Source organism: Leopardus geoffroyi, chromosome E2 (assembly GCF_018350155.1).
Source record: "Leopardus geoffroyi isolate Oge1 chromosome E2, O.geoffroyi_Oge1_pat1.0, whole genome shotgun sequence".
Lineage (NCBI taxonomy): Eukaryota > Metazoa > Chordata > Mammalia > Carnivora > Felidae > Leopardus > Leopardus geoffroyi.
This window is the reverse complement of record NC_059335.1, coordinates 34,579,357-34,606,931: the sequence shown is the minus strand read 5'-3', so window position 1 is coordinate 34,606,931 and position 27,575 is coordinate 34,579,357. Positions and strand designations below refer to the sequence as shown.

The window sequence follows — 27,575 nt, the reverse complement described above, 5'->3', positions numbered from 1 at the left end:
AGGATCATGTGGTTCTTGTCCTTTCTTTTATCAATGTGATTGATCACATTGATTGTTTTGTGGATATTGAACCAGCCCTGCATCCCAGGTATAAATTCCACTTGGTCGTAGTGAATAATTTTTTTAATGTATTGTTGGATCCAGTTGGCTAATATCTTGTTGAGGATTTTTGCATCCATGTTCATCAGGGAAATTGGTCTATAGTTCTCCTTTTTTTAGTAAGGTCTTTGGTTTTGGAATCAAGGTAACGCTGGCTTCATAGAAAGAGTTTGAAAGTTTTCCTTCCATATCTATTTTTTGGAACAGCTTCAAGAGAATAGGTGTTAACTCTTCCTTAAATGGTTGGTAGAATTCCCCTGGAAAGCCATCTGGCCCTGGAATCTTGTTTTTTGGGAGATTTTTGATTACTAATTCGATTTCTTTACTGGTGATGGGTCTGTTCAAATTTTCTATTTCTTCCTGTTTCAGTTTTGGTGGCTTATATGTTTCCAGGAATTTGTCCATTTCTTCCAGATTTCCCATTTTATTGGTGTTTAATTGTTCATAATATTCTCGTATTATTATTTTTATTTCTGCTGTGGTGGTTGTGATCTCTCCTCTTTCATTCTTGATTTTATTTATTTGGGGCTTTCCTTTTTCTTTTTGATGAAACTGGCTAGTGGTTTATCAATTTTGTTAATTCTTTCAAAGAACCAGCTTCTGGTTTCATTGATCTGGTCTACATTGATCTGGTTTGTTTGTTTCTTTTTTGTTGTTTTGTTTTGTTTTGTTTTGTTTCGATAGCATTGATTTCTGCTCTAATCTTTATCATTTCCTGTCTTCTGCTGGTTTGAGGTTTTATTTGCTGTTCTTTTTCCAGTTCTTTAAAGTGTAAGGTTAGGTTGTGTATCTGAGACCTTTCTTCCTTCTTTAGGAAGGCCTGGATTGCTATATACTTCCCTCTTATGACCGCCTTTGCTGCGTCCCAGAGGTTTTTGGGCTGTGGTGTTATCATTTTCATTGGCTTCCATGTACTTTTTAGTTTCCTCTTTAATTTCTTGGTTAGTCCATTCATTCTTTAGTGGGATGGTCTTTAGTCTCCAAGTATTTGTTATCTTTCCAAATTTTTTCTTGTGGTTGATTTTGAGTTTCACAGCATTGTGGTCTGAAAATATGCATGGTATGATCTCAATCTTTTTGTACTTGTTGAGGGCTTATTTGTGTCCCAGTATGTGATCTATTCTGGAGAACACTTCATGTGCACTGGAGAAGAATGTATATTCTGCTGCTTTAGGATGAAATGTTTTGAATATATCTGTTAAGTCCATCTGGTCCAGTTGTCATTCAAAGCCATTGTTTCCTTGTTGATTTTTCTGATTAGATGATCTGTCCACTGTTGTAAGTGGGATGTTGAGGTCCACTACTATTATGGTATTATTATCAGTGAGTTTCTTTATGTTTGTGATTAATTGATTTATATATTTGGGTTATTCCACATTTGGAGCATAAATGTTTACAATTGTTAGGTCTTCTTGGTGGATAGACCCCTCAAGTATGATATAATGCCCTTCTTCATCTCTTGTTACAGTCTTTATTTTAAAAGTCTAGATTGTCTGATATAAATATGGCTACTCCGGCTTTCTTTTGTTTGACCATTAGCATGGCAGATGGTTCTCCATCCCCTTACTTTCAATCTTAAGGTGTCTTTAGGTCTAAAGTGGGTCTCTTGTAAACGGCGTATAGATGGATCTTGTTTTCTTGTCAGTTCTATTATCCTATGTCTTTTGATTGGAGCATTTAGTCCATTGACGTTTAGAGTGAGTGCTGAAAGATAGGAGTTTATTGCCATTATGTTGCTTGTAGAGTTGGAGTTTCTGGTGGTGTTCTCTGGTCCTTTCTAATGTTTGTTGTTTTTAGTCTTTTTTTTTTTGTCCATCTTTTCTCCCCTCAGAGAGTCCCCCTTAAAATTTCTTGCAGGGCTGGTTTAGTGGTCACAAACTCCTTTTTTTTTTTTTTTTTTCGTCTGGGAAACTTTTAATCTCTCCTTCTGTTTTGAATGACAACCTTGCTAGGTAAAGAATTCTTGGCTGCATATTTTTCTTATTCAGCACATTAAATATATCCTGGCACTCTGTCCTGGCCTGCCAAGTTTCTGTGGATAGGTCTGCTGCAAACCTGGTTTGTCTTCCCTTGTAGTTTAAGGACTTTTTTCCCTTGCTGCTTTCAAGATTTTTTCCTTGCCTGAGTATTTTGTGAATTTGACTATGATATGCCTTGTTGATAGTCAGTTTTTGTTGAATCTAATGGGATGCAACATTAGATGAATGTGCTTTCTGGATTTTGATGTATGTGTCTTTCCCCAGGTTAGGAAAGTTTTCAGCTATGATTTGCTCACATAACACTTTCACCCCTTTTTCTCTCTCTTCAACTTCTGGGACACCTATGATTCTGATATTGTTCCTTTTTAATGAGTCACTGATTTCTCTAATTTTTAAATCGTGCCCTTTTGCCTTAGTCTCCCTCTTTTTATCTGCTTCATTATTCTCCATAAGTTCGTCCTCTAGATCGCTGATTCTCTGTTCTGCCTCACCCATCCTTGCTGCCATGGCATCCATTCAAGATTGCAGCTCAGTTATAGCATTTTTTAATTTCATCCTGGCTAGCTTTTACTTCTTTTATCTCCACAGAGAGGGATTCTAATCTGTTTTTGACTCCAGCTAGTATTCTTACTATCGTGCTTCTGAATTCTGGTTCAGACATCTTGCTTGTATCTGTGTTGATTAAATCCCTGGCTGTCATTTATTCATGCTCTTTCTTTTGGGGTGAATTCCTTTGTTTTGTCATTTTGAAGGGAGAAAAGGAAGTAATAAGGTAAAAAACATAAAGTTAAAAAATTAAAAACACACACACACACAAAATCAAATAAATGATGCTAGATCCTATGTGTGCTTTGCTCTGGTTGTTGAAAGGAGCTTGATAGATTAGAGAAAAAGGGGAAGAAAGAAAAAGAAGAAAAAGGAAAATATTTGAAAATTTGAAAAAAATGAACATACTGCAATAGAATAAAATGAAATGATGGAAGTAAAATAGAATTTGAGAAATTTACGAAAAAAGTAAAAAAATATAGTAGAAAAAATAAAGAAAAATATTTTTAATAAAAATTGAAAATAAAGGTAAATTTTTTCTCTTTCTGTATTCAAGGAAAAGAAAAGAAACGAAAAAGAGAAAAGAAAAAAGAAAATTGAATAGATGGACAAGGAAACAGACCAAAATACGATTGATATTACATCGTTTTCCCCTAGAAGTCGAACTATGAAGCACTTTACGGTCTGTAAACTCAGCAGGTTGGAGAGACTTGTATTCCTGAGAGTGAGGTTGTCCCAGTTGGGCCCGGCTTAGTGTAATGGCTCCGGTCTCCACTAGATGGCGCTGCTTAGCTTATTGGGAAGGATTGTGGCGCTCGTAGGTGCGTATGCGCATGCGCGGGAGCAGTGAAAATGGCGTCACCCAGCTACCCAGTCTCTAGTATCAGAACTCTGGTCTCCCCGATCAGCAATTGCTCACCCGTCCTCTGTCTTCAGCTTTCGTCCACTCCCCAGTTTTTCACTGTCCGTGAGCCATCAGGCTGCCAGGCAACACCTCCCTCCTGAGTTTTACCTCAGATGAGTCTGTGTTTCCCGACCCCTTACTTCTGAGGGACTGCGTTTGGCCTGCTCCATTCCTCCGCGGGAGGGTCTCACCGAGCAACGGCCGGGTGCTGGCTGCACCCAGGAACGTTGGAGGGACTGTGCTGCTGCCGCTGATGCCCAGACTGCGGCCGGGTGCCAGCCCGCCCCAGAAAAAGTCCACGTGATTGCGTGGCAGCAGCATTTCAGGGGTTGTGGCAAATCACAACACGCATCTGGCACCAGGCTTCGCCCCCAACGACCTTGTTCCAGCACCAGCAAATGTGGTTGTTCTCCGGGGTCGCTGACACCTTTGCCTGTGGGGGCGGGGGCCACACAGCCTCTACCCGATGTCCTGCCAGCAGGGGAACCACCACTCCCCATGTGGCCAGAGGACCGCCCAGACTTCACTCTGCTCCTGGGGACTCGCCCTTCCCACCAGAGCACCGCCAGGTATCAGCTGCGGAGTTTCCGACTCTGTGCTCCCCCTGTTACAGAGTCTTAGTGGAATTGAAGCCCTCTCCTTTCTCCCTTCTCTCTTTTTAGTTCAGTCCCTGCAGCTGTTTCCACTTTTCCACTTTCTCTCCAGCTGCTTTTGGGGAGGGGTGCCTTTCCCGTATTCTCCTCCCCTGTCTCCGTCCTCTCTCCACAGGCAAAAACAGCTCCCTGCCCTCCACAGCTTCTCTCTCCCCCAGTTCACCTCTCCGCACTGTGTACCTGCTGAGTTCTGTGGTTCAGGTTGTGCAGATTGTTATGTTAGTCCTCAGATCAGTTTTCTAGGTGTGCGGGATGGTTTAGTCTTGGTCTGACTATATTTCATGGACGCAAGATGCAAAAAAACAAACAAACAAACAAACAGACAAAAACCAACTGCCATGCTCTTCTGCCATCTTCTCCAGCGTTTTCACTTCTATTGTGGTTGTTGAGAAGTCAGCTCACGTTCTGTCATCCCTTTGGAGATGATTTGTCCTTTCTCTCCCACTGCGTTCAACATCTCTCTGCGTCTGGCATTCTGTGGTTCCAATAAAATGTCTGTAACCCTTACATTTTTTGTTTATTACGCTTGACATACTTTGAGCTTCCTGGTTCTGTGGATCTGTTTTTCACTGCTTCTAGAAAATTTACAGACATTAATGTCTTCAAATGCTGCTTTTCCTCCATTCCCTTTTTCTTCTACTTGTGGGGCTCCAGTATATAAGATCTTCTCATTCAATTCTCTGTATCTCTTAATCTCTCATTCATATTATCCACCTCCTGCGTTCATTATGTGCAACTTCTGGTCCACAAGTTCTCTACTCAACTGTTTACCATTGATTAAATTTTTGATTTTGAAATTATGTCTTTCACTCCTGGAATTTCCATATGTTCTTCCCCCAAATCTCTCTCTCTTCACCCTTCTTTGTTTATATGTTCATCTTTTCTTTTTTTTTTTTAATGTTTATTTGTTTTTGAGAGAGAGAGAGACAGAGCATGAGCAGGGGAGGGGCGGAGAGAGAAGGAGACACAGAATCCGAAGCAGACTCCAGGCTCCGAGTTGTCAGCACAGAGCCCGACGTGGGGTTCAAACTCATAAACTGTGAGATGGTGACCTGAGCCGAAGTCGGATGCTTAACCTCCTCTGTGTAACTATTTTTTAAACATGTCATACGTGGCCACTCTGTATTCTGACCCTGGAGGACTCGTGTGGTGCTTCCTGTCTCTGCTGTCACTCATGGTAACTTGTCTTCTTGTGACTTGGTAAGTTTTGTATTTAAGCTCATCAGCTAGTCTTACTCTGCAGGGGTCCTCCTGGCCCACCTGAGGGAAGCTTTCCTCTGCCTTGAGTTTACTTCTGCTCCTGCCAAGAGCCGAGGGCTTCCCAACCTGGGACCACCTCACCAGCCCCCCTTTAGAGTTTTTCGTCACAACAGATACAAGTTCCCATCTTCCCCATCCCTAGATCCAAAGATCACTGTCACCATGTGGCAAAACCTCTAGAGGACTCTGGCCTTGGGGCTCCCCAGGCAACCAGCCAATCAGGCCAGCTCTCTGACTCTCTCCTACCCACCCCAGCACCTCTGGATTCATTCTCCAACCCCCTCTGCTAAAACCCGAGCCCCCGGCCTCTGTATCCCCTCTCCCTCCTTTATTTTTCTAATCGCATGAGTTCCCACTAATGATATCCTATTCATTTGTTAAATGGCTTATTATATGCCACCGTCAGCAACCTGCACAGTGTCTGGATTGTGCCTCACAATTACGTGATGGACATATAATAAATGAAAGAGTGAATGAGGCATAGTACCTGTCCCCCAACTGCTCTCAATCTGGAAGCTGAGACAGACCAGGAGACAGAGAAATAACTACTGCTAAGGGGAGAGGGCAGGGGCCGTGGAGGCGAGAGAAGACCCCACCCTAGATGCTGGAGGGCAGGGCCAGCTTCCTAGTCCAGACTCCAGGAGGTCAGGGGAGGGTGCAAAGCGGAGATCTCAGGGTTGGGCTCTCATCTTTCCACAAATGAAAGCACTGAGGGACAGTGTTCGGGAAAAGAGAACAGCTTGTGCCGAGGTCTGGCAGTGAGAAAGAACCTGTTCGAGGAACTGAAAGGAGTTGAGTGTGGCAGCTGCTAGGAGGATGAGGAAGGAGTGGTGGGTGATGGGCTGGAGAAGAGGGCAAGGGGCAGACCCCCAGGGCCTTTGGAGCTCCTGTGAGGAGTTTGTCAAAAAGGAGGAACAGTATAGAAGGGCGTGATCAGGCTGCAGGGTGGAAATTCCCTCTGGCTTCTGAGTGAAAGGAGGATGGGAATGGGGAGACAGGGAGGCCCGGGAGGAGGCTCTGCAGGGATGGAGGCTGGGCCAAGGTTGATAGCCGGGGAGGGGTGCAGCACAAGGCCGACTCCTTGAGCGCCCTCTCGGCGACCTTGGCAGGTAAGGGGAGCACCGAGGAGAAGCCTGGCTGAGTCAGCCCGAGTGTGCAGAGTTTGTTCAGTGGGCAGAGGGGCTCCCCAGTCAGCACATCTGGGGTACAGTTGAAGGGTAAAGAGTGCATACCCTGCACTCCCAAGCTGATGCTCCTTTATAATAGGGTTGCCAGACAGCCAAAGAAAGGGGGAGCATGATAGACAGACAGTTACAGGATTCGCAGCTAAACTTGACTTTCAGATAAACAGTGAATAATTTTTTAGTATATGTCTCTCAAATTGGGCATTCTGTATTTTATCTGGCAACCCTGCTTTCAAACCCCACCCCGTCACGCACACACTGTGCCTTCCTGATGCGGCAGCATCTAAACAACACAGACACCTCTAGTTTGCGGCCCCACGGCATCCATTTGTCATCCTACCCGGTCCATCTCCCCACTGGCCTGCAAGCCCCCGGACATCTGAGCCCAGTCCCCAGGCTGGGCCAGGCCAGGACCCTGCTCGGAGTGAGGGGAGGGCAGGGAGGTCCAGCAGGTCTCCTTCATCCCTGCCCCCACACCCGGGAGGGGCATTTCTGGGAACTGATCCCCATGGTGCTCAGGGCCACATGCCTGGGCCTGTTTTCTGAAACGACCAGAACAACCCCTTGTCACTGTGGCCACATCCTCCCTTGGGATATAGCCCTGGGCTTGGTAGGGTCTAGAGGTGGGGCCTGAACTAGTGGGGTGGGCCAAGTCACAGGCAAGGCCCTTGTTCACTGGGCTACAGACCGGGAGCTGTCTGAGACCAGGAGTGGGAACCTGCCCTGATCCCTCAGCACCCTCATTAGTATGAGACCCCCCCTCCCCCAGGCCTAAGGAGCCTGGTACCACTCAGGACTGGGCCAAACCCAGGCAGGGGACTTGGATGGGGACCCACATCACCCTGATAGAGGTGGGGGGCCACTCTGAAGTCGGAGCAGAGGCCACTCTAGGGAAAGTGGGGGAGGAGGTGATGAAGCTGAGGGACAGCAGGTTGTGCCTAGTGATGGCGTGCCCTCTCAGTTGACTCTGTTAATAATAGCAAAAACACTAATGATAAGAATGATAACCGTTTATTGAGCACTTACTACGCGCTAAGCCTCTTTATATGGGTTTTTTTTTCATCTTCAAAATAGGCACCCCTACTACTACCTCTATTTTACAGATTAGAAAACTGAGGCAGAGAGAACTTGAGTGGCTTGTCACATAGCTGGCAAGTGGCAGAGCCATCTGAGCCCAGGCAGTCTGGCTCTAGAGACCACAGTACTCACCACCCAGAGAAGGGCTGTTTGCATCAAGAAATGAGCAGAGGGCAGAAGATCCCCCCGGGAGAAAAGGGATCCAGCTCCAGTTCCCTCACCGCGCCCTCCACAGCCATTATTACCTGTCTGACGGCCTGGGGCGGCGCCCTGAGAGCCTACCCCAGCCCATGGCTTTAGCGCCGGATATGCCCAGAAGAGCCAGAACCGGCAGCTGCATTGGGAAAAGAGAGAAATGGCCATGTAAACGGTGTGAGAACTCTTTCTTTGGTCCCTCAGCAGGAGCAGTTCTGTAAGCAGGACCTCTGCAGCTCGTGTGTCAAGTCCACAGACAGGTGACATTTCCAGATGGATTTTGGAGCCAACGGCCTCTGAGCACAGGCCAACAGCGCCCTCTGGTGTGCATCCTGGGAATGCAGCTGGCTTCGTGAGCCCTCTCCCTCTTGGTCTGACGGATAGGTCAAGGTCGGTCTCTACGACTGTGGCCTTAGCTTGGGTTTAGAATCCATACCCTCACGCCTACCAGGGGAAATTCGATCCTAACCGATCATCAAATACCCAGGTCACAGGCCCAGCTGGCTCAGGTGGAGGGGAAAGAGGCTCTGCCCTCCTATCCCCAGGAAGCCCTATCGCCAGCTTCTGCTCTACATGGCCTATAGGGGTCTTGGGAGCACTGGAGGAGGAGCTTCTGGGAAGGACTGGACTTCCTGATCTTTAAGAACAGGCCTGGAGTTGTGGGTCATCATAATTTGGGGGGACTGAAGGAAAAGCAGCCTCAGGCATAAGCTGGTGAGGTCTCAGACACTGGGTGAGACTCAGCTCTGGGCTGGGGACCCTGGGCCAAGAAGGAAGGAAGGAAGGTGGCAAGGCCCAGCAGGAAATATCCAGGGCAGATTGGCAGAGACCCCAGCAGGCAGTTGGAAGTAATGGGGCCCACTAAGACCTTCTTCCCTGGTTTTACTCAGTCTTCACAAAGCTCTTGGGCTAGGCAGGACCGAAGCCATCTGCCCCATGTCACAGATGTGGAAACCAGGGTCAGGGAGATGACAGGCCCAAGGTCATACAGTAAGACTCGGAGCCAAGCCTTGAAATATGGCCTCCTGACTCCCAAGCCAGTGCTCTGCCCATGGGCCTGACCAGGTACCCTGGGCCCAGGCACCCCAGTAAAGTTTGCTGACCCCCAGCGGGGTTGCACCTGTCCCGGGGCAGAATGCCCTGCCCTCTGGGCCCGGGGAAGCCATGGAGGTAGGGAAGCCTCCCTGGAGGGCACAGGGGCTTCTGGTGTCCAGCAGCTGGCCTGCCACCTTCTCTGGTGGGAGCCAGAGTCTCGGGCTGCAGGCAGCCAGAGAGGCTACGGGTTCTGGGCCAGCGGGCCCAGACTACGGCATTGTCTGGGAGGAGCTGAACGCCTCCATCTCTGCCTCCACTTCTGCCTCTGAGCGGCACCTCTGGGAGCAGAACCACAGGAAGAGGAAGAAACCTGCAAGCAAAAGACTGCTCAGGGGGACACTGGCAGGAGCAACGTGGCACCCCACCCCGAATCCCGGGATCTCCTCGCTGGGGGTGAGCTGAGCTTCCTTGAGGCCCAGGAGTCATTCTTAGAGCCCCTTACTGTTGGAAGCCAGAAGGGGCAGAGCGTAGAAGCTGGAGGACCAGCCACCACAAGGCCAGAAGGTGCCTTTGTGCCAATTAGAAGGACATGCTCCTTCCCATGGGCAGAAGGAGCCCCCAACCAGCTTGGCAGGGGAGCTGGATTTCGGCCCCTGACTTGCCCCCTTGGCCTGAAGCCCTTCGGGCTAAACATCCACCTGCCGCTGTGCACTCCCCTTGGGGCTTCTTCCACGCCTCCCGCGGGCCCTACCGTACAGCGAGTTGAAGATGGTGAAGAGGAAGAGCTGGGGCAGCAGGAAGACACCAAAGGAGAAGAAAGCCAAGGCCCAGGTGGTGCCCAGCAGCATGGTGAGGCCCAGCACGGTGACGCTATCTCGGCAGGCCCGGGTGCCCGGCCCCTTCTCCTGCGTCCGCAGCCTGCGCACGGCCCGCAGCGCCCAAGCCAGCACCACCAGGTTGAAAAGGGATGTGAGGCCACCATAGCCCATGACCAAGATCTTGTGCACCCAGGGGCTCCGCACCCAGCATCTGTAGAGGAGGGGTGAAGTTCAGGGTCGGTGTGGCTCCCAAGGCCAGGGTGGGGAGGAGATCCTGGTCTCTGGGCCTCTGGATGGGCTCCCGAACCTGGGCCTGTCTCCTGGCCCAGACCCGTTGTTTCTTTTCCGACCACACGTGTGGTGAAGTGCTGGGCCCAGCTTTCCAGCCAGGCCACCACATTAGGCCCCACCTGCCACCTCAGCCTCCTGCCTCAAGCCCCCCAAGCTCTCCTTTCCAGCCACACAGGGCTCTCTCATGCCTCCATGCCTTAACCCACCTGAAAACTCTTCCTCTCCTTTCTACGTCTTACCTCTCTCCCCTTCCACGGCCAGCCAAACTGCCAACTTGTACGATACTGTCAGATCATTGGCCCGGGGGCCCTCTTTCCTCTTCCCACCCGCCACACAGTCATCACCATCCAATCAGCATCTCTGTGCAGTGGACCCCTCCCCACCTAGACTGGGCCGACATGCTGGGCTCTGAGCAGCAAACAAGCTGTTGCAAGTCGGGGCAGCCTGGTGGAGGGGCACTCACGGTGACGTGTGGACCGAGGAGCAGAGAAGAAACAGCAGGAAGCTGCCACCGAGGACTGAGGAAAGAGCAGAGGCCTGGCAGTGGCCCCAGCCCTGCTCCTAGACCCTCCCTGAGGGCTTCATGCCCTTTGCTTCCCCAGGACACCTGCAAGACAGGTGGTACCTTTTACCCACTCAGACACCGTGTCCCATGCTTTCCGTGGATTAGCCCGTTCAGTTCTCATGATGACCCCATGAGGCAGGTGCATCACCATCCCCATCCTGCTGATGAGGAAACTGAGGCTCTGGCTTAGGAACATGCGCTAGTAAGAGGCAAAGGTGGGATTTGAAGTCCCAGGCTCAATGCCTGTGTCCCTGTCACAGTCGCCTGCTCGAGCCCCTGCTGCGGCAGCCACCATTCTTGAATGTGATCTTGGGGATTTATCCAAGGGACTGAGTGTGGTCATGGATCATTCCTTTTCACCACAGTGTGACAATCTAGCAGGGGTGGCTCTATGGCAATTTACTAACCAGTGTCCCATCAGCGGGCACTGGAGTACGTTCAAGGGTGGTTTTTTGTTATTGCTTTTTGTGTTCAGGAACACATATCTACATAGGAAGGGTCTTTTAAATGCAGGAGAATAAAAGTCATGAAGCCAGATGAGAGGGAAAGGAGAAGGAAGGGAGAAGCTTTGGGAGAAGCTGGTCCTTAGAGTGGGGAGTGCTCTGACAGCCCAGCAATAATGTCCTTCCTGTCCCCACTGCAGGGGACACAGCACATATTATATTAAAACTCATGGTGAGGGGCACCTGGGTGGTTCAGTCAGTTAGGCGTCTGACTTTGGCTCAGGTCATGATCTTGTGGTTCATGAGTTCGATCCCTGCATCAGGCTCTGTGCTGACAGCTCAGAGCCTGGAGCATGCTTCAGATTCTGTGTCTTCCTCTCTCTCTGCCCCTCCCCCACTCATGCTCTCTCTCTCTCTCTCTCTCTCTCTCTCTCTATCTCTCTCTCTGTCTCAAAATAAATAAAAATTCTTAAAACATTTTTTTAGGGGCGCCTGGGTGGCGCAGTCGGTTAAGCGTCCGACTTCAGCCAGGTCACGATCTCGCGGTCCGTGAGTTCGAGCCCCGTGTCGGGCTCTGGGCTGATGGCTCAGAGCCTGGAGCCTGTTTCCGATTCTGTGTCTCCCTCTCTCTCTGCCCCTCCCCCGTTCATGCTCTGTCTCTCTCTGTCCTAAAAATAAATAAACTTTGAAAAAAAAATTAAAAAAAAAAAACAAACATTTTTTTAAAAAACTACATGGTTAAGGAGCCCCAAGTCACACCTCCTCTGACAAAGCAGCCTGACCCTTGCCGTGAGGAATGAACCCCACTCTGCTTCCACTTGGTGCCCAGAGTTCTCACTTCCTGGAGGCTGGGGGGCCGAGCTCTGGAGCCATCCTGCCTGTGGCCAAGTCCCAGCTCTGCCATTGACCATCTGGGTTTCCTTGGGCAGGGTTCATCAGCTGTCTGTGTCTCAGTTTCCCTAACAGTAAACAGAGGCTGACAACAGGACCCACTCCTTGCTGCAAGGTTTAAACAGGATAATTCATGAGGTCTGCCACAGAGTTGGCCCTCAGCAGTCCTGAGCTTGTGTCAGCCAGGAAAGAAAGCAGGATGGACAGCCGAATACTGGAGCTAGGTCCACGGGAGGTTATTAAGCTATTCTCCCTACATTGGCTGTTAGAAACTTCATAACAAGAGAAAGGTTAATGTCCGAGAGCACAGGAAGAAGCAACAGAGTCTGGCCCCCAGACCCCCAGGCCCCCCAACACACACACACACACACACACACACACACACACACGTGAGCCCTGTCCTTGGGATGTCCCAGCCCTTGCAGCACTCTCTCTGACCAGGAGGGTCTGTGTGCTGGCAGTGCTATGCCAGGCACAGATCGGGAGGTGCAGGAGGCTGAGTGAGCACAGCAAGGTGGTGGGAAAGGACAGCAGAGTCAGGTGCAGGCTGAGCTCCCCCAGTGAGGTCTGAGAGCGGGAGGGGGCGCTGGGCCGACCTCTGTGCTGCCAGGAGGTGGAGGGCCTTCTACCCGCGCTTGGGAGGCCCATGAGCAAGCACCAGAGTTCATGCCAGGGCTCCCTAGGGTTAGCTGGCCTAGGACGAGAGCCTGCCTCTGCAGGAGGCTTCAGGGATCCAGCAGAAGGTGTGGCAAAGGCCCCTGGAAACCACCCCCTCTCTGAGTCCTGGTCCCCTGCTTGCCCCACAGCCAGTGTCCTGCCTACAGCACACCCTGTTCAGAGCCCCTGGGTCCTTCCACCAGAGCCAGAGAGCCTGCCACAGCCCTGAAGGTACTCACATGGAATTGTTCTGGAAACCCGTGCCATTTCCCCGGCTGTCGAAGAGTGGGATTGTGTGAGGTCCATACACCGAATTCTGGTCAACAAGAAGGAGCAGCACCAGGAGGGCTGGGACCCCTGAGGGATGAGAGAGTTCTCAGCATCTGTCAGGTGACCCCAGAGAAAGGTTTGTCACGGGTCCCTGGGGCTGCTAAAACAGAATCCCACTGAGCAAGTGGGGAGGGAAAGGGACTGTTCCGAGCCCCCAGCCCCTACCATATTGTCCAGCTTCAAAGCACGTAACCTGGAGGTGTGAGAGGAGACAGCTCTCCAAGATGATGTTAGTGAGGACTCTAGGGTGGGATGGTAATGGCAGTAGCAGTGGGGAGATCGAGCTAATGGGCCAGAGGGTTGGGAGAGCTTGTGAGGAAACAGAGATGCTAAGGAAGGGCTAGGATGGTGATAGAGGTGCCAATGATGGTGATGCCAGAGATAGTGGTGAAGACGAGGATGAGGATGGTAGGATGGTGGAGGTGGCGGTGGAGATGATGGTAGAGTCAGAGGTGGTGATGGAAGTGCTAGTGGTGGAGTTGGTGGTGTTAGAGGCAGACATGGTGGAGATGACGGCAGAAGTGATGGTGGTGTTAGAGGTGGAGGTGATGGTGGAGGTGTTGGAGGTAAGGTGTGGAGGTGATGGAGGTGGGGGGGATGGAACTGTTAGAGGTGTTGGAGGTGTGGAGGTGATGTGGGGGTGGGGGGAATGGAGGTGTGTAGGTGATGGAGGTGTTGGGGTGGGGAAATGGAGGTGTTGGAGATGTTGGAGGTGTGGAGGTGATGGAGGTGTGGAGGTGGAGGGGATGGAGGTGTTGGTGGTGGAGGAGATGGAGGTGTGGAGGTGATAGAGGCATTGGAGGTGGAGGGGATGGAAGTGTTGGGGTGGAGGGGATGGAGCTGTGGAGGGGATGGAGGTGTTGGGGATGTTGGAGGTGTGGAGGGGATAGAGGTGTTGGAGGTGTTGGAGGTGGGGGGAATGGCAGTATTGGGGGTGGAGGTGATGGAGGTGTTGGAGGTGGAGGGGATGGTGGTGTTGGAGGTGGAGGGGATGGAGGTGTGGAGGTGATGGAAGTGTATGGGGTGGAGGGGATGGAGGTGTTGGGGGTAGAGGTGATGGAAGTGTTGGGGGTGGAGGGAATGGCGGTGTTAGGGGTGGAGGGGATAGAGGTGTTGGGGGGGAATGGAGGTGGTGGAGGTGTTGGAGGTGGGGGGAATGGCAGTGTTGGGGGTGGAGGGGATGGAGGTGTGGAGGGGATGGAGGTGTTGGAGGTGGAGGGGATGGAGGTGTTGCGGTGGAGGTCACCATGGAGGTTTGGAAGTAGAACCGACGATAGGAATAGCAGTGTAGAAAGTAGTGGTGAGCGTTGGCAGGGATGATGATCAGTGCTCATGGTCGCTATGATGAGGAAGAGGAGAAAGAGAAGGGCAGGAGAGGGTAGACTGCCTGTGTGGCTGGAACCCTCAGGAAGCAAGAGGGGAGGGAGGCTCTGCTTACCCCAACCCACTGCACACAGCTTGAGCATATATCGGCGGATGTAGATGTTGTAGACGCGCACGAGGAGGAGGTAGAGGTTGAAGCCTTCGATGGCCATCCAGGTGAGGCAGCTGAGCAGCGCCAAGTGCAGGATGGCCGCCAGTGCTGTGCATGCTGGCCCGGCCCTGGCCAGCACAGGACTCAGCAGGAAGGCGACGTTCAGGAGCAGCACAGACGCATGCAGGTTCATGTGGATGTGTGTTGTGGAGTCACCCTGCTTCCTGCGGGTGGGAGCATGCCCTTCCGTGGCCTGGGGACGTCACCCAGGCAGTGCCACCCCCTGGGCTCACGGACACACAATGATGGGAACACTGAGGTTGAGAGGTCGCGGGGATCCAACGGCAGCCACACAGCAAGGCTGGCCTCCTGCCCCCATCCCCTGGAGAAGTCCACCCCACTCTGGGGGATCAGTTGGATAAGGAGGGGTGCTGAGCAGCAGCGGGTGGGCGGTCCTGGCACGGGGGCAGGGGAATACCTGGCTTGGAAGTGCAGCAGGATAGTGAGAAGCGAGGCCACGACGGAGATGCTGCAGCCCACCAGGGAGATGTACGTAAGAGGCGCCAGCAGCTCTGCGGGGATCGGGGCCGGGGAGAGTTGCTGCAAGAAGGAAGGGGGGATGGAGGACAGAAGCATGGGAATGCCCTCCCCGCACTCACAGGGACCTGCTAAGATCTCAGCTCCAAGCTCCCCTGCCCCACCACAAAGCCTACCATGGTCCTGACTTGAAAGAAAAAGCTCTGGCAGATACGGTGGCCTTTGCCCCCCTCAACTCCCATCTCCCCTCTCTCTATGAGAACCTCCCCTGCCTTGCTGTCTATGCACATAGACATATATGGACACTGTGCGTGGACAGTGCACCAGGCCTGACTTATCAGAGCCTTCCCTCCTCCTGCCCAGAGTGATTGATTGAGGGATGGGAATGTGACACACTCCAGGCCAGTGGGACTCAATCCCCAAACTAGCTGGCAGAATTGGGAAAGAGCCAGTTAGAGCCTACTGGCCTAAAAGCTAGTAGGACACGAGCCAGGATCTGCTAGCAGCCGTATAATTATCCTGAAGGGAAATTCCGTCTGAAGCCCAGGCCAGTACAAAGCAAACACAGGTGAGAGATATAGAGCCTTGTCTTGGTGATCTTGAACATCTTGATCAAGCCATGTCTGAAGCCCAACATAGCCTCTTCAGCCACAGGAGTTCATACGTTTCTCTTTTTTTCTCCTTAAGCCCATTTGAGTTGGATTGTCTGTCCCTTGCACCTGCCTATGCCCTGCTCCTCTTGCCTAGACATGGGGTCCTTTACAGCTTTGACTCCCATCACCCAGACTGGATGCACACATACCATGAGAACAGCAAAGTAGCTGAGGTGGTTGCAGCGGCAGAGCACCTGGGAAGGTGACGGCTGCTCTGTGCGACAGCCCTCGGGGCTCCAGACCCCCCAGTGATCCTTGCTGGCTCCTTCCTTCCAAAAGACACAGGTCGCTGCGTAGCCTTCCTAAGGGGAGATGGTGGAGTTGGGTATGGAGGAGGTACGGGGTAAGGGGTATGGGGGAGGGCCGTGGATCAGAGTCTGGAAATTGTGGGGGCCAAAGCTGATTCAACTGCACCCTTGTCAACTTCTTACAAGGCACTGGCTGGGCTTTGGCCAGACGGACCCAGATTCTAGACTCACCTCCACTATGGACTCTCAGAGTAACCTGGGCAAGTTGCCAAGCTTCTCTGTGCCTCAGTTTACTCATCTGTAAAATGGGATCCTCTATACACAATTTCTCAAAGAGGGTATTAAATTATGGGCAATGAGGAATCTTGAGTGACCAGCTCTGGCTGGACAGTAGGTGCTCTACAATCAACTGTGCCCTTTCCCCTCCTCCTCATGGGGAACAACGATATTGCAGGTGCACTGCCCAGGGCGGGAAAGAGACTCATCCACAGACAACCCTGATGCTGAGCCATGGGGGTGGTGGGGTGGGAGGAACGACACAGAAAGTCCCATGGAAAACCACTGAGCAAGGGGTAGGGGAGTCCCAAGGAGGGAAGGGACGATTGGGGCACTGAGGTCTTTGAGGACACATCAGATCTCAGCAGAAGTGGAACGAGGGCAATCCAGATAAAGGGAACTGCGGGAGCAAAGGTTCAGAGGAAAGTAAGGGAAGGATGATGGAGAAAATGAGAGTGCAGAGCAGTCGCATGAAGCTGATGGAAAGTCAGGGCAGAATGTAGAGTCTCTGGGCTTTTCCGGAATGCCAGGGCCAGGAGAGCAGAGACACCAGGGCTTGTGCTCACCCAGCAGCCCTTCTCCCTCACTCCAGGACCAGCTTCTGAGCTTCCCTTGAAGACCCATACCTGCCCCCATGGCAGATCAGATGAATCCAGCCCAGTCCCCAAGCCGTGTGACCCAGGCCTGGCCAATCCACACGTTCCATCCACCTGTGTGCAGTGATGGTGCAGGGATGGACACATGACCCAGCTGGACCCTAAGGACTCCATTTTGGAACCCTCGTTTGCACCGATGAGGAAGAGCCTCCTGGGAAGAGGGGATGGAAGTCCAGCACTTTTGCTGCCATCTTACCGGAGCAGAGATCCAAGATAGGAAACCATTGCTGAGAGATGGAAAGAGGCTGAGCCAGAATGGCATTGCATCAGCCCCTGGATCCAGCCAGGCCTGAAGCTGGACAGCCCTGGACATTTCATCTGCATGAGCCCATCCTTTCTGTGTTTAAGCTGGCTTGACTTGGCTTTGTATCACTTGCCACTCCAAGAATCCTGCCTAATGTGGTAAGTAAAAAAAATTAAGCAAAACTTCTCTCTCTGATTCCTTTGACAGGAATTTTCAAACTGTGATCGATTTGAAACGGTCTGTTTTCAAAATGCTTCCACGGGTGTGGGTTTAATTGAGCCAGAGTTCAACAGGAGCCACAAGGGGCAGGGGTGAGGTGGAAATGGGGGCACCCCCAACAGTACCAGGCTTCGGTTGTGCCAGAAGCTGATGTTGATCGGCTCACTGAGGTTGTTCACGTGTCCGTGACTCAGCTGGGCTCCCAGGACATAGTTATTGAGCAAAGATGAGTTGATACTCTGGAAGGACAGCAGAAGGGCTGACTGGAGAGGATGGATGCATGGAGACCCCGGCTGAGGTCCGAGAGCCCCCCCTTCACCAGCCCCTTCCCCCGGGTGAGAACAGCAGTGTGCCTTCACATGTGGGCCAGCCTCCTAGCCTTTGTGTATGCTGTCCCCTCCACCTGGAAAGCTGTCCCTTCAGCACTCACCCCCCACCTCTCCGCCATGGATTCAGTGCCTTCCAGCCTCCATCTGTCCTCGCTCGCTTTCAAAGCCAAAGTTAAAAACACCTTTGTCTGTCTCCCATCCAGGGACAGACACATCCATGGTAGATTTCTTATAATTGCACCCCCAACACCATTCTCCTAAAACCAAGGCCCGGAAAGGACAGCAGCTGGCTCAGGTTGCACAATGGGCTGGTCCCACCTGGTGCTGGTCCCCGTGCAGAGGCCAGGCAATGGTACGGATGCCTGCAGCGCCCGCAGGAAGGGGCCGGCACCTACCCTGCTTGGCCCCTGTGTGGCACTGACCTGGAAAAAGTAGTCAGTGAAGAAGTAAATGCAGATGAGGCGCAGCTCCCTGGGGCGGGTCCTGCAGGCATTCTGGGTCAGCTCTGCCGGGAACTGCATGGCGTGCGGCACCGAGGCCTACGGGCAGCCATGGACGGGCTAAGCCACACCCGGCCCCAACGCTTCCACTGCTCCCCACTCCTTGTGTAGCCTTCCCATCCTGTTCTTTCCCTGGGGCATTTCATCCCTAGGAGCCTCCACCTGCAGAGCCCTCTCCTCCCAGGCTGTACTTCCTCCCCAACTTCCTGAGATCCCAGGCCCTTCCTCCAGGCTGCCCCTGCCTCGATTTACCCCACCCAACTGGGGCCCCTGGGGATGGAGCTCGTCAGCCCTCAGCGCCCAGACGGTCAGCAGGAATCACACCAGAGTCTTCCAAGGACCCTGGCTTCCCTGGCCTCTCCCACTGCCGCCTCCCCTCGGGGACCTGCAGAAGCAGGAAGAGGGCATCGCCCTTGAGGGGCCACAGAGCACCCTCTCTTCCCACCATTCACGTGAGGAATGTCAGCCCCATTTCACAGAAGAGGCAACTCACAGCTATTAGGGCAGACCAGATTAGTTGGGGGAAAGTCCAGACCTGAAGCCCCTGGAGCATTTCTAGGGTCGAGACCCTGGCTGCCCTCCATCTCCTGGCCCCCTCTGACCTGGGGGACCCGCTCCAGAGTCGCACTGCTCAGTGCGAGGCCAGTGAAGTCACAGCCCAGCTTGAAGGCCAGTGTCTGGATGCTGTGCGTCTGCAAGGTAAGGTTCTTGCCCTCGAAGCTGGTGTTCAACAGGCTGCACTCCAGGCCCCGGATAAGCCTGAGGGTGAGAGAGCTGGCCAGGGTCTGGAGTGGGCGTGGGGGCAAGAGGGGCCCCAGACAGCCAATAAGGGCAGGGCCTCCCCCAGCCCACATCTGCTACCCCTACCTCCGGACCTTTGCACACACAGTGTCCCTGGCACACTCTTACCTCTCCACCCCACTCATCCACATCTCCTGATTACCTCTTGTTCAGGTCCAGGTCTTTGGACACCTCCTTCAGGAAGATTTTTCTGGATTTTTTCTGCTGACTGAGTGAAATGCCACATAGTCCCTGTGCTCCCCCTGGCCAGTCATCAGCACCAGCCCCTCACCCAGAGCTGCGAGACCATTCGAGAGCTCGGTCCAGCTTTGCAACTCCTTCCCAGGAAAATGCAGAGACCCACGATTCTGCACCTGATTTCATGGCATCCATAGTTAAAGGCCCTAAACCAGACAGCAAACTTGATAAGGGCAGGGACATGGTTAACCTGCATCTTCCAAGCCTCATGCTGGGCACACAGTAGGTACTCAAGAACTGAATGTCGAATAAATGGATTAATGGTCTACACCGGACAACCCTGGACCACTGACTCAAGGCACAAGCTGGGGGTGGGAGGCACAGCTGACTCAAGGAGGGCGGGGAGGGCCACCCAACTCACCCACGAAGCGAAGTCACATTGCGGTTCCTGGACATCGTCTCCAGGTTCTCCATCCAGCTCAGGGGTTCTTGGGACACCTCTGCGGGGCAGGTCACGCCTCCACATCAGCCTCTGTCCCCACAGCCTCTGGGCCCTTCTGCTACAGCCTCAGCCTTGCTGCTGCCCCGGGAGACCTCAGTGCCCTCTTTCAAGTTCCCTTGGTTTGGGTCGTCCCCCTTTCACATCACAGCCACGGGCCCGGGCTCAGATTGCCCCCCAGTTCAGCAGCACCCCCTTACCCACTGTATCACTGTGAGCAATCATGAGGCACAGGCAGAGGAAAAAGACCCTATGGTCATCCATGTTCTGTTCCCAGTCTCTTCCAAAAACTAGTTTCCAACCTGGAAAAGATGCATGCCATTGTCACCATGGGAAAAGAGTGAGCTCTAACTTCTAGGTGTCCGGCATGTCCCAAAGGTAGGACATCTAGCATTTTATATATATTTTTTAAATGTTTATGTATTTTTGAGAGAGAGTGAAAGAGCACAAGCAAGGGAGGGGCAGAGAGAGAGGGGAACAGAGGGTCCAAAGCGGGCTCGATGCTAACAGCAGAGAGCCTGATGTGGGGCTTGAACTTGAGAACCATGCGATTACAACCTAAGCCGAAGGCCGATGCTTAATCGGCTAGCCACCCAGGCACCCCAGGACATGTAGCATTTTAATTAATCCTCGTTACTCCTGCATTTCACAAATGAGGAAACTGAGGCTCAGAGAGCAAGTGGGCTTGCTCTGCTTTAGGCTCCCTGAGCCTGGTCTCTGCGACTCCAAGAATCCCAGATTGTTTGTTCAGAAATGCCCACCATTACCAGCTTTGCCTGAGTCACTCTCCCTCCCAAAACAATGGTCTGTCTGGGGGCTTCTCCAGGGCGCTGACTTCACCCAGGGGGAAGTTGCTTGGGAGCAAGCCACAGGTAACCCTGTTGAGCTGTGTCATTAATTCACTGTGTGACTTTGGGCAGGGGTCTGTCCCTCTCAGCCTTCATTTTCTGTGGTTTTAAAATAAACCAATAAACGTCTGCTTAACTATAGCAAATCTATGTCAACCCCCCGAAACTCCACTAAAATGAGAGTGAGTGGATAAACGGGCGCAAAGCCACAAAGACAGAAGAGGAAAGAAGTCAACAGCAGGTGAGAAATGTTAGCAAAACTTTGGAGGTTCCAAGCAGGTGACCACCTGGTAATCAGTTTAGCCAACCGTAAAGAGTTGAGCCCCAGTGTCTGCAGGGGGGAGAGGTGTGGAGTGAGGGAGGGGAGAAGGGGAGGGGACAGGGAGAAGGTTTAGAGCCCTGGGAGCACTTGAGAACCAGAGGCATCGAGAACCTCTAAAAGAAGGGTGAAGGCAAAAAAAATGGGGGATTGATGGTGGTGAGTCTTTTAAATGACCAGCTGGGGCCCCAGATCTCCTCTGTCACCCGGGGTGCCCAGGACTGTTGTCACCACCCTACCACCCTCAACCGCATTCCAACATAAAGTTCATTCCCGGGAAACAGTGCATGCCAGAGGACCTGAGGGCAAGGATGGGATGCCATTCAGGTATAGAAAAATTAAGCCGTATCGCTTCCTCACCACTTCCTCCACTCAGCTTCCAGAAGCCTGCAGCAGCCAGGTGACGATGCTCTAAGCCAGGAGAAAACTCTTTGCTGAAGAACTGGCCATTCCAAGAAAAGTATCCTATAGCTACTGAGGTTTTCATGTTCCTCAGTGATATGGCCAGGACCGAACTCAGGTTGGAGCTTTCCCAGTTATCAGCCCTGACAAGCAATAAGGCTTTAGTGCTGCACTCTTAAAGGTGAGTGGTCAACCGAGGATCACTAGGTATTTTAAAACATACACCCTCTTTCAGAAAGCTGCTGGAGGACGTGCTCCAACAGAATGAGGGAGTAACTTGTGAAAGACAACACAGGACACAGGAAACCCTAGCGGAGAAGAGACAAAGCTATTCCCCCGGTTGTAGGTTGGACAACAGGACCGGGTATATCCTGTCCAGAAGGGAGCAGGAGAAAAGAAGTTTCCAGGAGGAAGGCTTCAACAAATAAAAGGAGGAGAAGGAGGAGATTATACAGATTAATTGGGTGAAGCATACACAAAATCTTTCTGTACTATTTTTTTGCAGCCTCCTATGAATTTGTCATTTTTTCAAAAGTAGAAGTTCAAAAATACAGTACACTGGATCGCCACGTCACTATCGAAAGTTATGATGTCAATAGTAACATAAAAGAGGAACACAGTATATTATTACGCATTGAAAAGAGCAAGTTGAACATAACACTCACAATATAATCACATGTATGGAAATGTGTGCAAATATACATGCTTAAGCCTAGGAGGGTATCTGGAAGAATCGTCACCAAAATGCTAATAATGTTATGGGAAGGAGGATTACTCTCTTTTTTATGTTTTCTGTATAGTTCACATTTTCTGCAACGAACATGTGTTATCTTCAAAACAGAAAAGAAAGTTTTTAATGCTTAGAGTTTTTTTATTTTTTATTTATTTTTTAATTTTTTTTAACGTTTATTCATTCTTGAGAGACAGAGAGACAGAGCATGAGTGGGGAAGGGGCAGAGAGCGAGAGGGAGACAGAATCTGAAGCAGGCTCCAGGCTCAGAGCTGTCAGCACAGAGCCCGACGCGGGGCTCAAACTCATGGAGTGTGAGATCATGACCTGAGCTGAAGTCGGACGCCCAACCGACTGAGCCACCCAGGTGCTCCAACTTAAGAGTTTTTTTTAATGCTCCAAATGACTAGTATTATGGAAAAAATAATGGTGACATATTGCTTATGTAAAACGAAAACCATGTTGCAAAGCAGTGTAATCCAATCCTTGTAAAAGCCATATTTTTTCATATATGCAAAATGTGGAAGATGCAGGGGTCACTTCTGGGTACTAGTTTTGATTGCCTGTATTTTCTGAAGTTACCCTGCGTTATAGTTATATATTTCTCGATCTTTATTTGCTCTTTGCTTTTGGAATTTACATCTTTCAAATATAAACAATAAATAAGCACACAAGCACATAAAATCAAAGCATCCCTGCTGCCCGTGTCACCCAACCACTGGGTTCCTCGTTCGTCACCCCCAGGTAACTATTATCATTAGTGTTTTGTGGACTTTCCCAAGTTTCATATATAGATAAGCACACATGGGGCACTTGGGTGGCTCAGTCAGTTAAGTGTCCATCTCCTGTTTTTGGCTCAGGTCATGATCTCACAGATCAAGTCCCGTGTCGGGCTCTGTGCTGACGGCGTGGGGCCCACTTGGGATTCTCTCTCTCTCTCTCTCTCTCTCTCTCTCTCTCTCTCTCTCTCTCTCCCTCTCTGCTGCTCCCCTGCTCTCTCTCAAAAGAAGTAAATAAACTTAAAAAAAAATACATATAAGCACATATATATGATTCTCCTCATTTTATTTAAAAAAAAAGCACACTTTTTCCTGTTCTGCACTCTGCATTTTTCTCTTGAAAATATATCTTGGAGTGGGGCACCTGGGTGGCGCAGTCGGTTAAGCGTCCGACTTCAGCCAGGTCACGATCTCGCGGTCCGTGAGTTCGAGCCCCGCGTCAGGCTCTGGGCTGATGGCTCAGAGCCTGGAGCCTGTTTCCGATTCTGTGTCTCCCTCTCTCTCTGCCCCTCCCCCGTTCATGCTCTGTCTCTCTCTGTCCCAAAAATAAATAAACGTTGAAAAAAAAAAATTAAAAAAAAAAAAAAAAAAGAAAATATATCTTGGAGAGCTTTCTGTAACAGTTCCTAGAGCTTCCATTTTTTACTATTACAACTTCACAGTCTAACATTGGAGGGATAAACCCTAACTTCTTCAGTGGGTGCCCTGTGAACAGCTAGTTGTGTTGATTCCAGTCTTTGGTTCTTTCCAAAGTGCAGCTGTTCTGATGTCATTTCCCACGTGTGCAAGTTCACCATCTGCCCTTTTTAAAAAAAAAAAAAAAAAAATGTTTCTTTCTGTTTGAGAAAGAGACAGAGACAGAGAGAGACAGAGTGTGAGTGGGGGAGGGGCAGAGAGAGAGGGAGACACAGATTCCAAAGCAGGCTCCAAGCTCCCAGCTGTCAGCACAGGGTCCGAAGCGGGGCTCAAACTCACAGACCGCAAGATCATGACCTGAGCCAGGGTCGGACGCCCAACCAGCTGAGCCACCCGGGAGCCCCACATCTGCCCATTTTTACATCAGGTTCAACTCTTCCTTATCTTCTCAAAACTCTTTACATAATAGGAAAATTAGCTCGTTGTCTACTGTGTGAGTTACAAATATATTTCCTAGTTTGTCATTTGCCTTTTAACATTACACATGGTCCTTCTGCCGGTAGGAATCTTTTTTTGTATGTATAATTTTTATGTAATTAAAATTAGCAGCATGTTCTCTTAGGTCTTCTGGATTTTGAGTTTTAGCTAGAAAGGCCTTCCCTGCTCCAACATTACAAAGGAATTCTCTTAAGTTTCTCCTCGTCCTTTTAAGTTTTCATTTTTCACATTGGAACCTCCAGTCCATTTGCATCAATCCCGGAGTACAGTATGAGATGGGGATGTGATGGTTTTTTCCAGGTAGTCGTACATGTGTCTTAACACTATTAATATATGTGTTGATTTGAAAAGAGAATAGAGACTTTGGAGTCACAGAGTGCTGGGTTCTTATTCATTTGGCCACTTGGTTATTTATTAGGCTGTGTTACCTCGGGCAATTGACTTGCCCTCTCTGAACCTCAGAGAAGACAGGAGGGAAAACATTTGAGGGGACAAAGGAAGCTGCTGAATGAAACAATTTAAAACTTTTCCGATACGAAGTCTGAGGACCCAACAGTGCAGACAGGTCTCGGGTCATCTTGTCTACCCCCTCACTGTGTGAATGGAGGCCGAGACAATGGTGCAGATTTGACCTCTACGGTCTGGACCGTAAAGCCAGCTCCCCAGGCCCTTGGCCACCCTGCTCTGTGTCTACAGAGGGAAGAGGGGCCTAACCCCACCACCATCTGGAGAAATCAAGGTCAAAGCAGAAGTGACACCTCTCCCAGACCCCTCAAATAGCTGTGGTTACCACTCCCTTTCCCAGGGGGCAAATCACAATCCTCACCTCTGCTTAACACACCCCTCTCGCCTGCCCTTCAGAGAAGCCACCGTGCAGCATTGCCCCACACCGTCACCCGTCTCACCGTGGCCCACAATTCATTATCTGAAGCTCCCTGGGAAACAGAAACCCCCTACCTGAGGTCCAAGACGGTTCCAGTTGACTGTGGGGAAACTGGAAACCACACAGGAGTTTGCCTGGGAGGTGACGGCAGTCCCGTGGTCAAGCCAGGACTCAAACCCAGGGCCCCAGGCTCCAAGTCCAGTGCTGTGTGCCACAGGCTCCCAAAGATGGTTGGGTTGCTCTACAGAAGAGTAAGCCTCTATCTATGTCAACAGAGAGATAAGGAAACAACAGGGTGCAGACTAGAGCCTCTAGAAGATGCAAATTTGATAGCCACTTTCAGTATTCAGTGCCTGGGCGGGGACGTGGGGCAATAACTCTGCTTCTCTGTGCTTGAGGGCTTCCCATCTGTAAACTGAAGCCAAGGACACCTATTTCTCAGGGAAAGAGACACATAGACATTTCCATGAGCCCACTGCAAGTTTAGGGCTCTGACCCAAAGCCCCAGCTGGGGATACATCTGAGCATATGCCTTGGGAACCCCTGCCTTCCTCCCTGGGGCTGACCATGCATCCCCCCCCCCCCCCCCCCCACCGCAGCCTGCCCTCTCCCCGGCAGCACCAGGCCTGCTGAGCCAGCCATGCTCCTGGAGCCCCCACGGCTGGCCTCACCCCAGCCTGGGTGAGGACTGAACCTGTGGTCTCTGCAGGAAAGCCCTGACAAATACCATTATTAGCTCCATTTTACAGGTGGGGAAAGGGAGGCCACGCCAAGGCCCAACTTAGTCTGTGACTAAGCCAGCACTGGGGCCATTTCCCTGAGACATAGAGTCCCCGGGCTCCAGTCCAGGTCACTCTGAGAGGAATGGCACCAGCTCCCGTTTGCCCAGTACAAACTCCATCCAGGCCCTTCCCAATGTCATCTAAGGTGCAGGCTACCAGATTAACCCCACTGTACAGATGAGGAAACTGAAATCCAGGAAAGTCTAATAACTTGCCGTAGGTCGCAGCAGGGAGCCAAGATTTGAACCTAGTGCCTAAACACTCCTTCGTTTAAATTGCTCTCTCTTTTTTAAATATAGATTTCTACATTCCCAGGGATCTGGAGTTGCCCCCAGAGAGTGAAGGGAATGAGGTGTGTCCCCAGCTTGCTGCTCCCAGGATGTCACCAATCCTGGGCCCCAGCAGGCACCTGCTGGGGACCGGGTGGATAAGGACAGGTGAGGGAGTGGGGAATAGAGATGCTGGATGGGGCTGACCTGTGAAGCCGTTGCTGCTGTCCTGTTGCCACGGGCTCCCGGCTCTGGTCCACAGAACAAAAGGGAACTTGGATGTCTCTGCCGGCCGCCTCCTCTCTGCTCCCCGCAGTGCTCGGCACGGGCTCTCAGTCCTCCCCTTCTCTCTGCTCTCCTTGCCCCCACACAACACGACACAACACGCTCTCACTTCACTTCACTTCTTCTTTCACTGCAGCCTCTTGCTTCCTCTGGTCTCTGGGCTCAGAACACTTCTTGCTTTCACTCCCCAGCTCCTGCAGCACTTCCTGGGGATGGCAGTACCTCAAGGAGATGTCTGATATCAGTGGGGGAAGGGGGGAGAGCTGGCCCTCGGGGCACCCCACAAGGTTTCAAGACCTGCCTCTGCTCTGCACCGCTTCAGCCTCAGTTTTCCCGTCTGCAGAAAAGGGAGAATGACCCCTGCCTAAACTGACAATCGATGAGAGTGATGATGGCCGGGACCTCAGGCAAAGGCTGGGTCGGATTGCCTGGGTTCAAATACCAAGCCTGCCATTTACTTACTGGCTGGGGGACTTTGGGCAAGTGACTGAAACTCTCTGAACCTCAGCTTCCCCTCTGTAAAATGGAGATAAGACAGTACCACGTAAGGGCGCCTGGGTGGCTTGGTGGGTTAAACATCCAACTCTTGATTTCAGCTCAGGTCATGATCTCTGGGCTCATGAGATCAAGCCCCGAGTAGGGCTCTGTGCTAACAACACAGAGCCTGCTTGGGATTCTCTCTCTCCCTCTCTCTCTGCCCCTTGTCCACACACACACACACACACACACACACACACACACTCTCTCTCTCAAAAATAAACACACTTTAAAAAGGAAAAGAGAGAGATAGTACCACCTCATGGGGTAGTGTGGGGCTTATAAAAGGAAATGCTGCGAAGTCACCAGAAGCGCTCCACAAAGCTCCCTGTTTCACACATGGGGGAGACTGAGGTCTGAAAAGGACAAGAGCCTGGCCCAGAATTACCCAATGCAGAGCCCTCTGGGGCACGGTCTTGCTCGGAACAGCGCTCAGAAAATGTGGCCAGACTTGGGGCTGGAAGGCTGGTCAGCCGGTCCTATTCCAGCCACTTCCTGTGCAGGATCCTAAGGGGAAGGGGAAGTATCTGTGTATTTTGGTGGGACGCAGGGTGCTTTCTCTTGTCCAGCCAGACTCCCTGGGCAAATTCCGGCTCAGGAAAGTATTTTTCTCCCCCCGGGATGAGAAGGGGTTGCAGCAAGGAGGAGACAGGCAGGTCCCAACAGGGTCTCTCTCCTCTTTCCCCCAGCCCGTGGCCCTTCCGGCATCAACCCAAGTGCCACCCACAGGTAGCTCAGGCCTCTCTGGGAAGGGGGAAGAGAGCTGCCTCTTGGAGGGCAGCGAGATCTGAGGGGAGCACAGGTCCACGCATCCAGGTTCCGCACTCCCTCCCCCACTGCAAGAGGCTGCAGGGTAAAGGCTTTGCAGAGACACCTGTGCACTTGTGTCCTGAACCCTTGGCCACACTCTTGCTAGACGACTTGGGAAAGTCCTTGCCTTTCTCCGCACTTTGGTTTTCTGTGGCCACAACCCAGGCCATGACCTCCAGGCGCTTCATTTCTGAGGTCTCCTGGCCACCTCTGTCTAGGGCTATAACACCAGCAGCCTTCCTCCTCGGGCTGTTTGC

At 51.4% G+C, this 27,575-nt stretch overlaps 1 protein-coding gene and 2 long non-coding RNA genes across 10 annotated transcripts; 2 read left to right on the top strand and 1 right to left on the bottom strand.

Moving 5' to 3' along the window:
* The first annotated feature begins 8,180 nt into the window (after positions 1-8,180).
* LOC123579216 lies at positions 8,181-17,197 on the top strand. Its single transcript, XR_006702683.1, has 2 exons — positions 8,181-8,287; positions 16,708-17,197. It is a non-coding gene; the product is annotated as an uncharacterized LOC123579216 (long non-coding RNA).
* ADGRG5 (adhesion G protein-coupled receptor G5) lies at positions 8,286-26,327 on the bottom strand. Of its 8 annotated transcripts, none has more exons than XM_045442883.1 (12): positions 25,894-26,083; positions 19,741-19,842; positions 19,463-19,541; positions 18,666-18,822; positions 17,986-18,102; positions 17,360-17,473; positions 15,741-15,893; positions 14,880-15,001; positions 14,366-14,625; positions 12,837-12,954; positions 9,684-9,961; positions 8,286-9,302 (listed from the first exon to the last, which is right to left on the bottom strand). In XM_045442883.1, exons 2-12 carry the CDS (start codon positions 19,802-19,804, stop codon positions 9,202-9,204), a joined length of 1,563 nt encoding a protein of 520 aa, XP_045298839.1. In that variant the 5' UTR covers positions 19,805-19,842; positions 25,894-26,083; the 3' UTR covers positions 8,286-9,201. The 8 variants fall into 8 exon arrangements, 7 of the variants coding, with proteins under 7 accessions (XP_045298839.1, XP_045298832.1, XP_045298837.1 ...); XM_045442876.1 differs by lacking the exon at positions 25,894-26,083 and adding an exon at positions 24,710-24,823; XR_006702682.1 differs by lacking the exon at positions 8,286-9,302 and adding an exon at positions 10,281-10,559 and having other exon boundaries at positions 9,846-9,961; positions 25,894-26,327.
* LOC123579217 lies at positions 13,480-13,810 on the top strand. The gene is made up of 3 exons (XR_006702684.1): positions 13,480-13,493; positions 13,583-13,703; positions 13,785-13,810. It is a non-coding gene; the product is annotated as an uncharacterized LOC123579217 (long non-coding RNA).
* Positions 26,328-27,575: the final 1,248 nt, after the last annotated feature.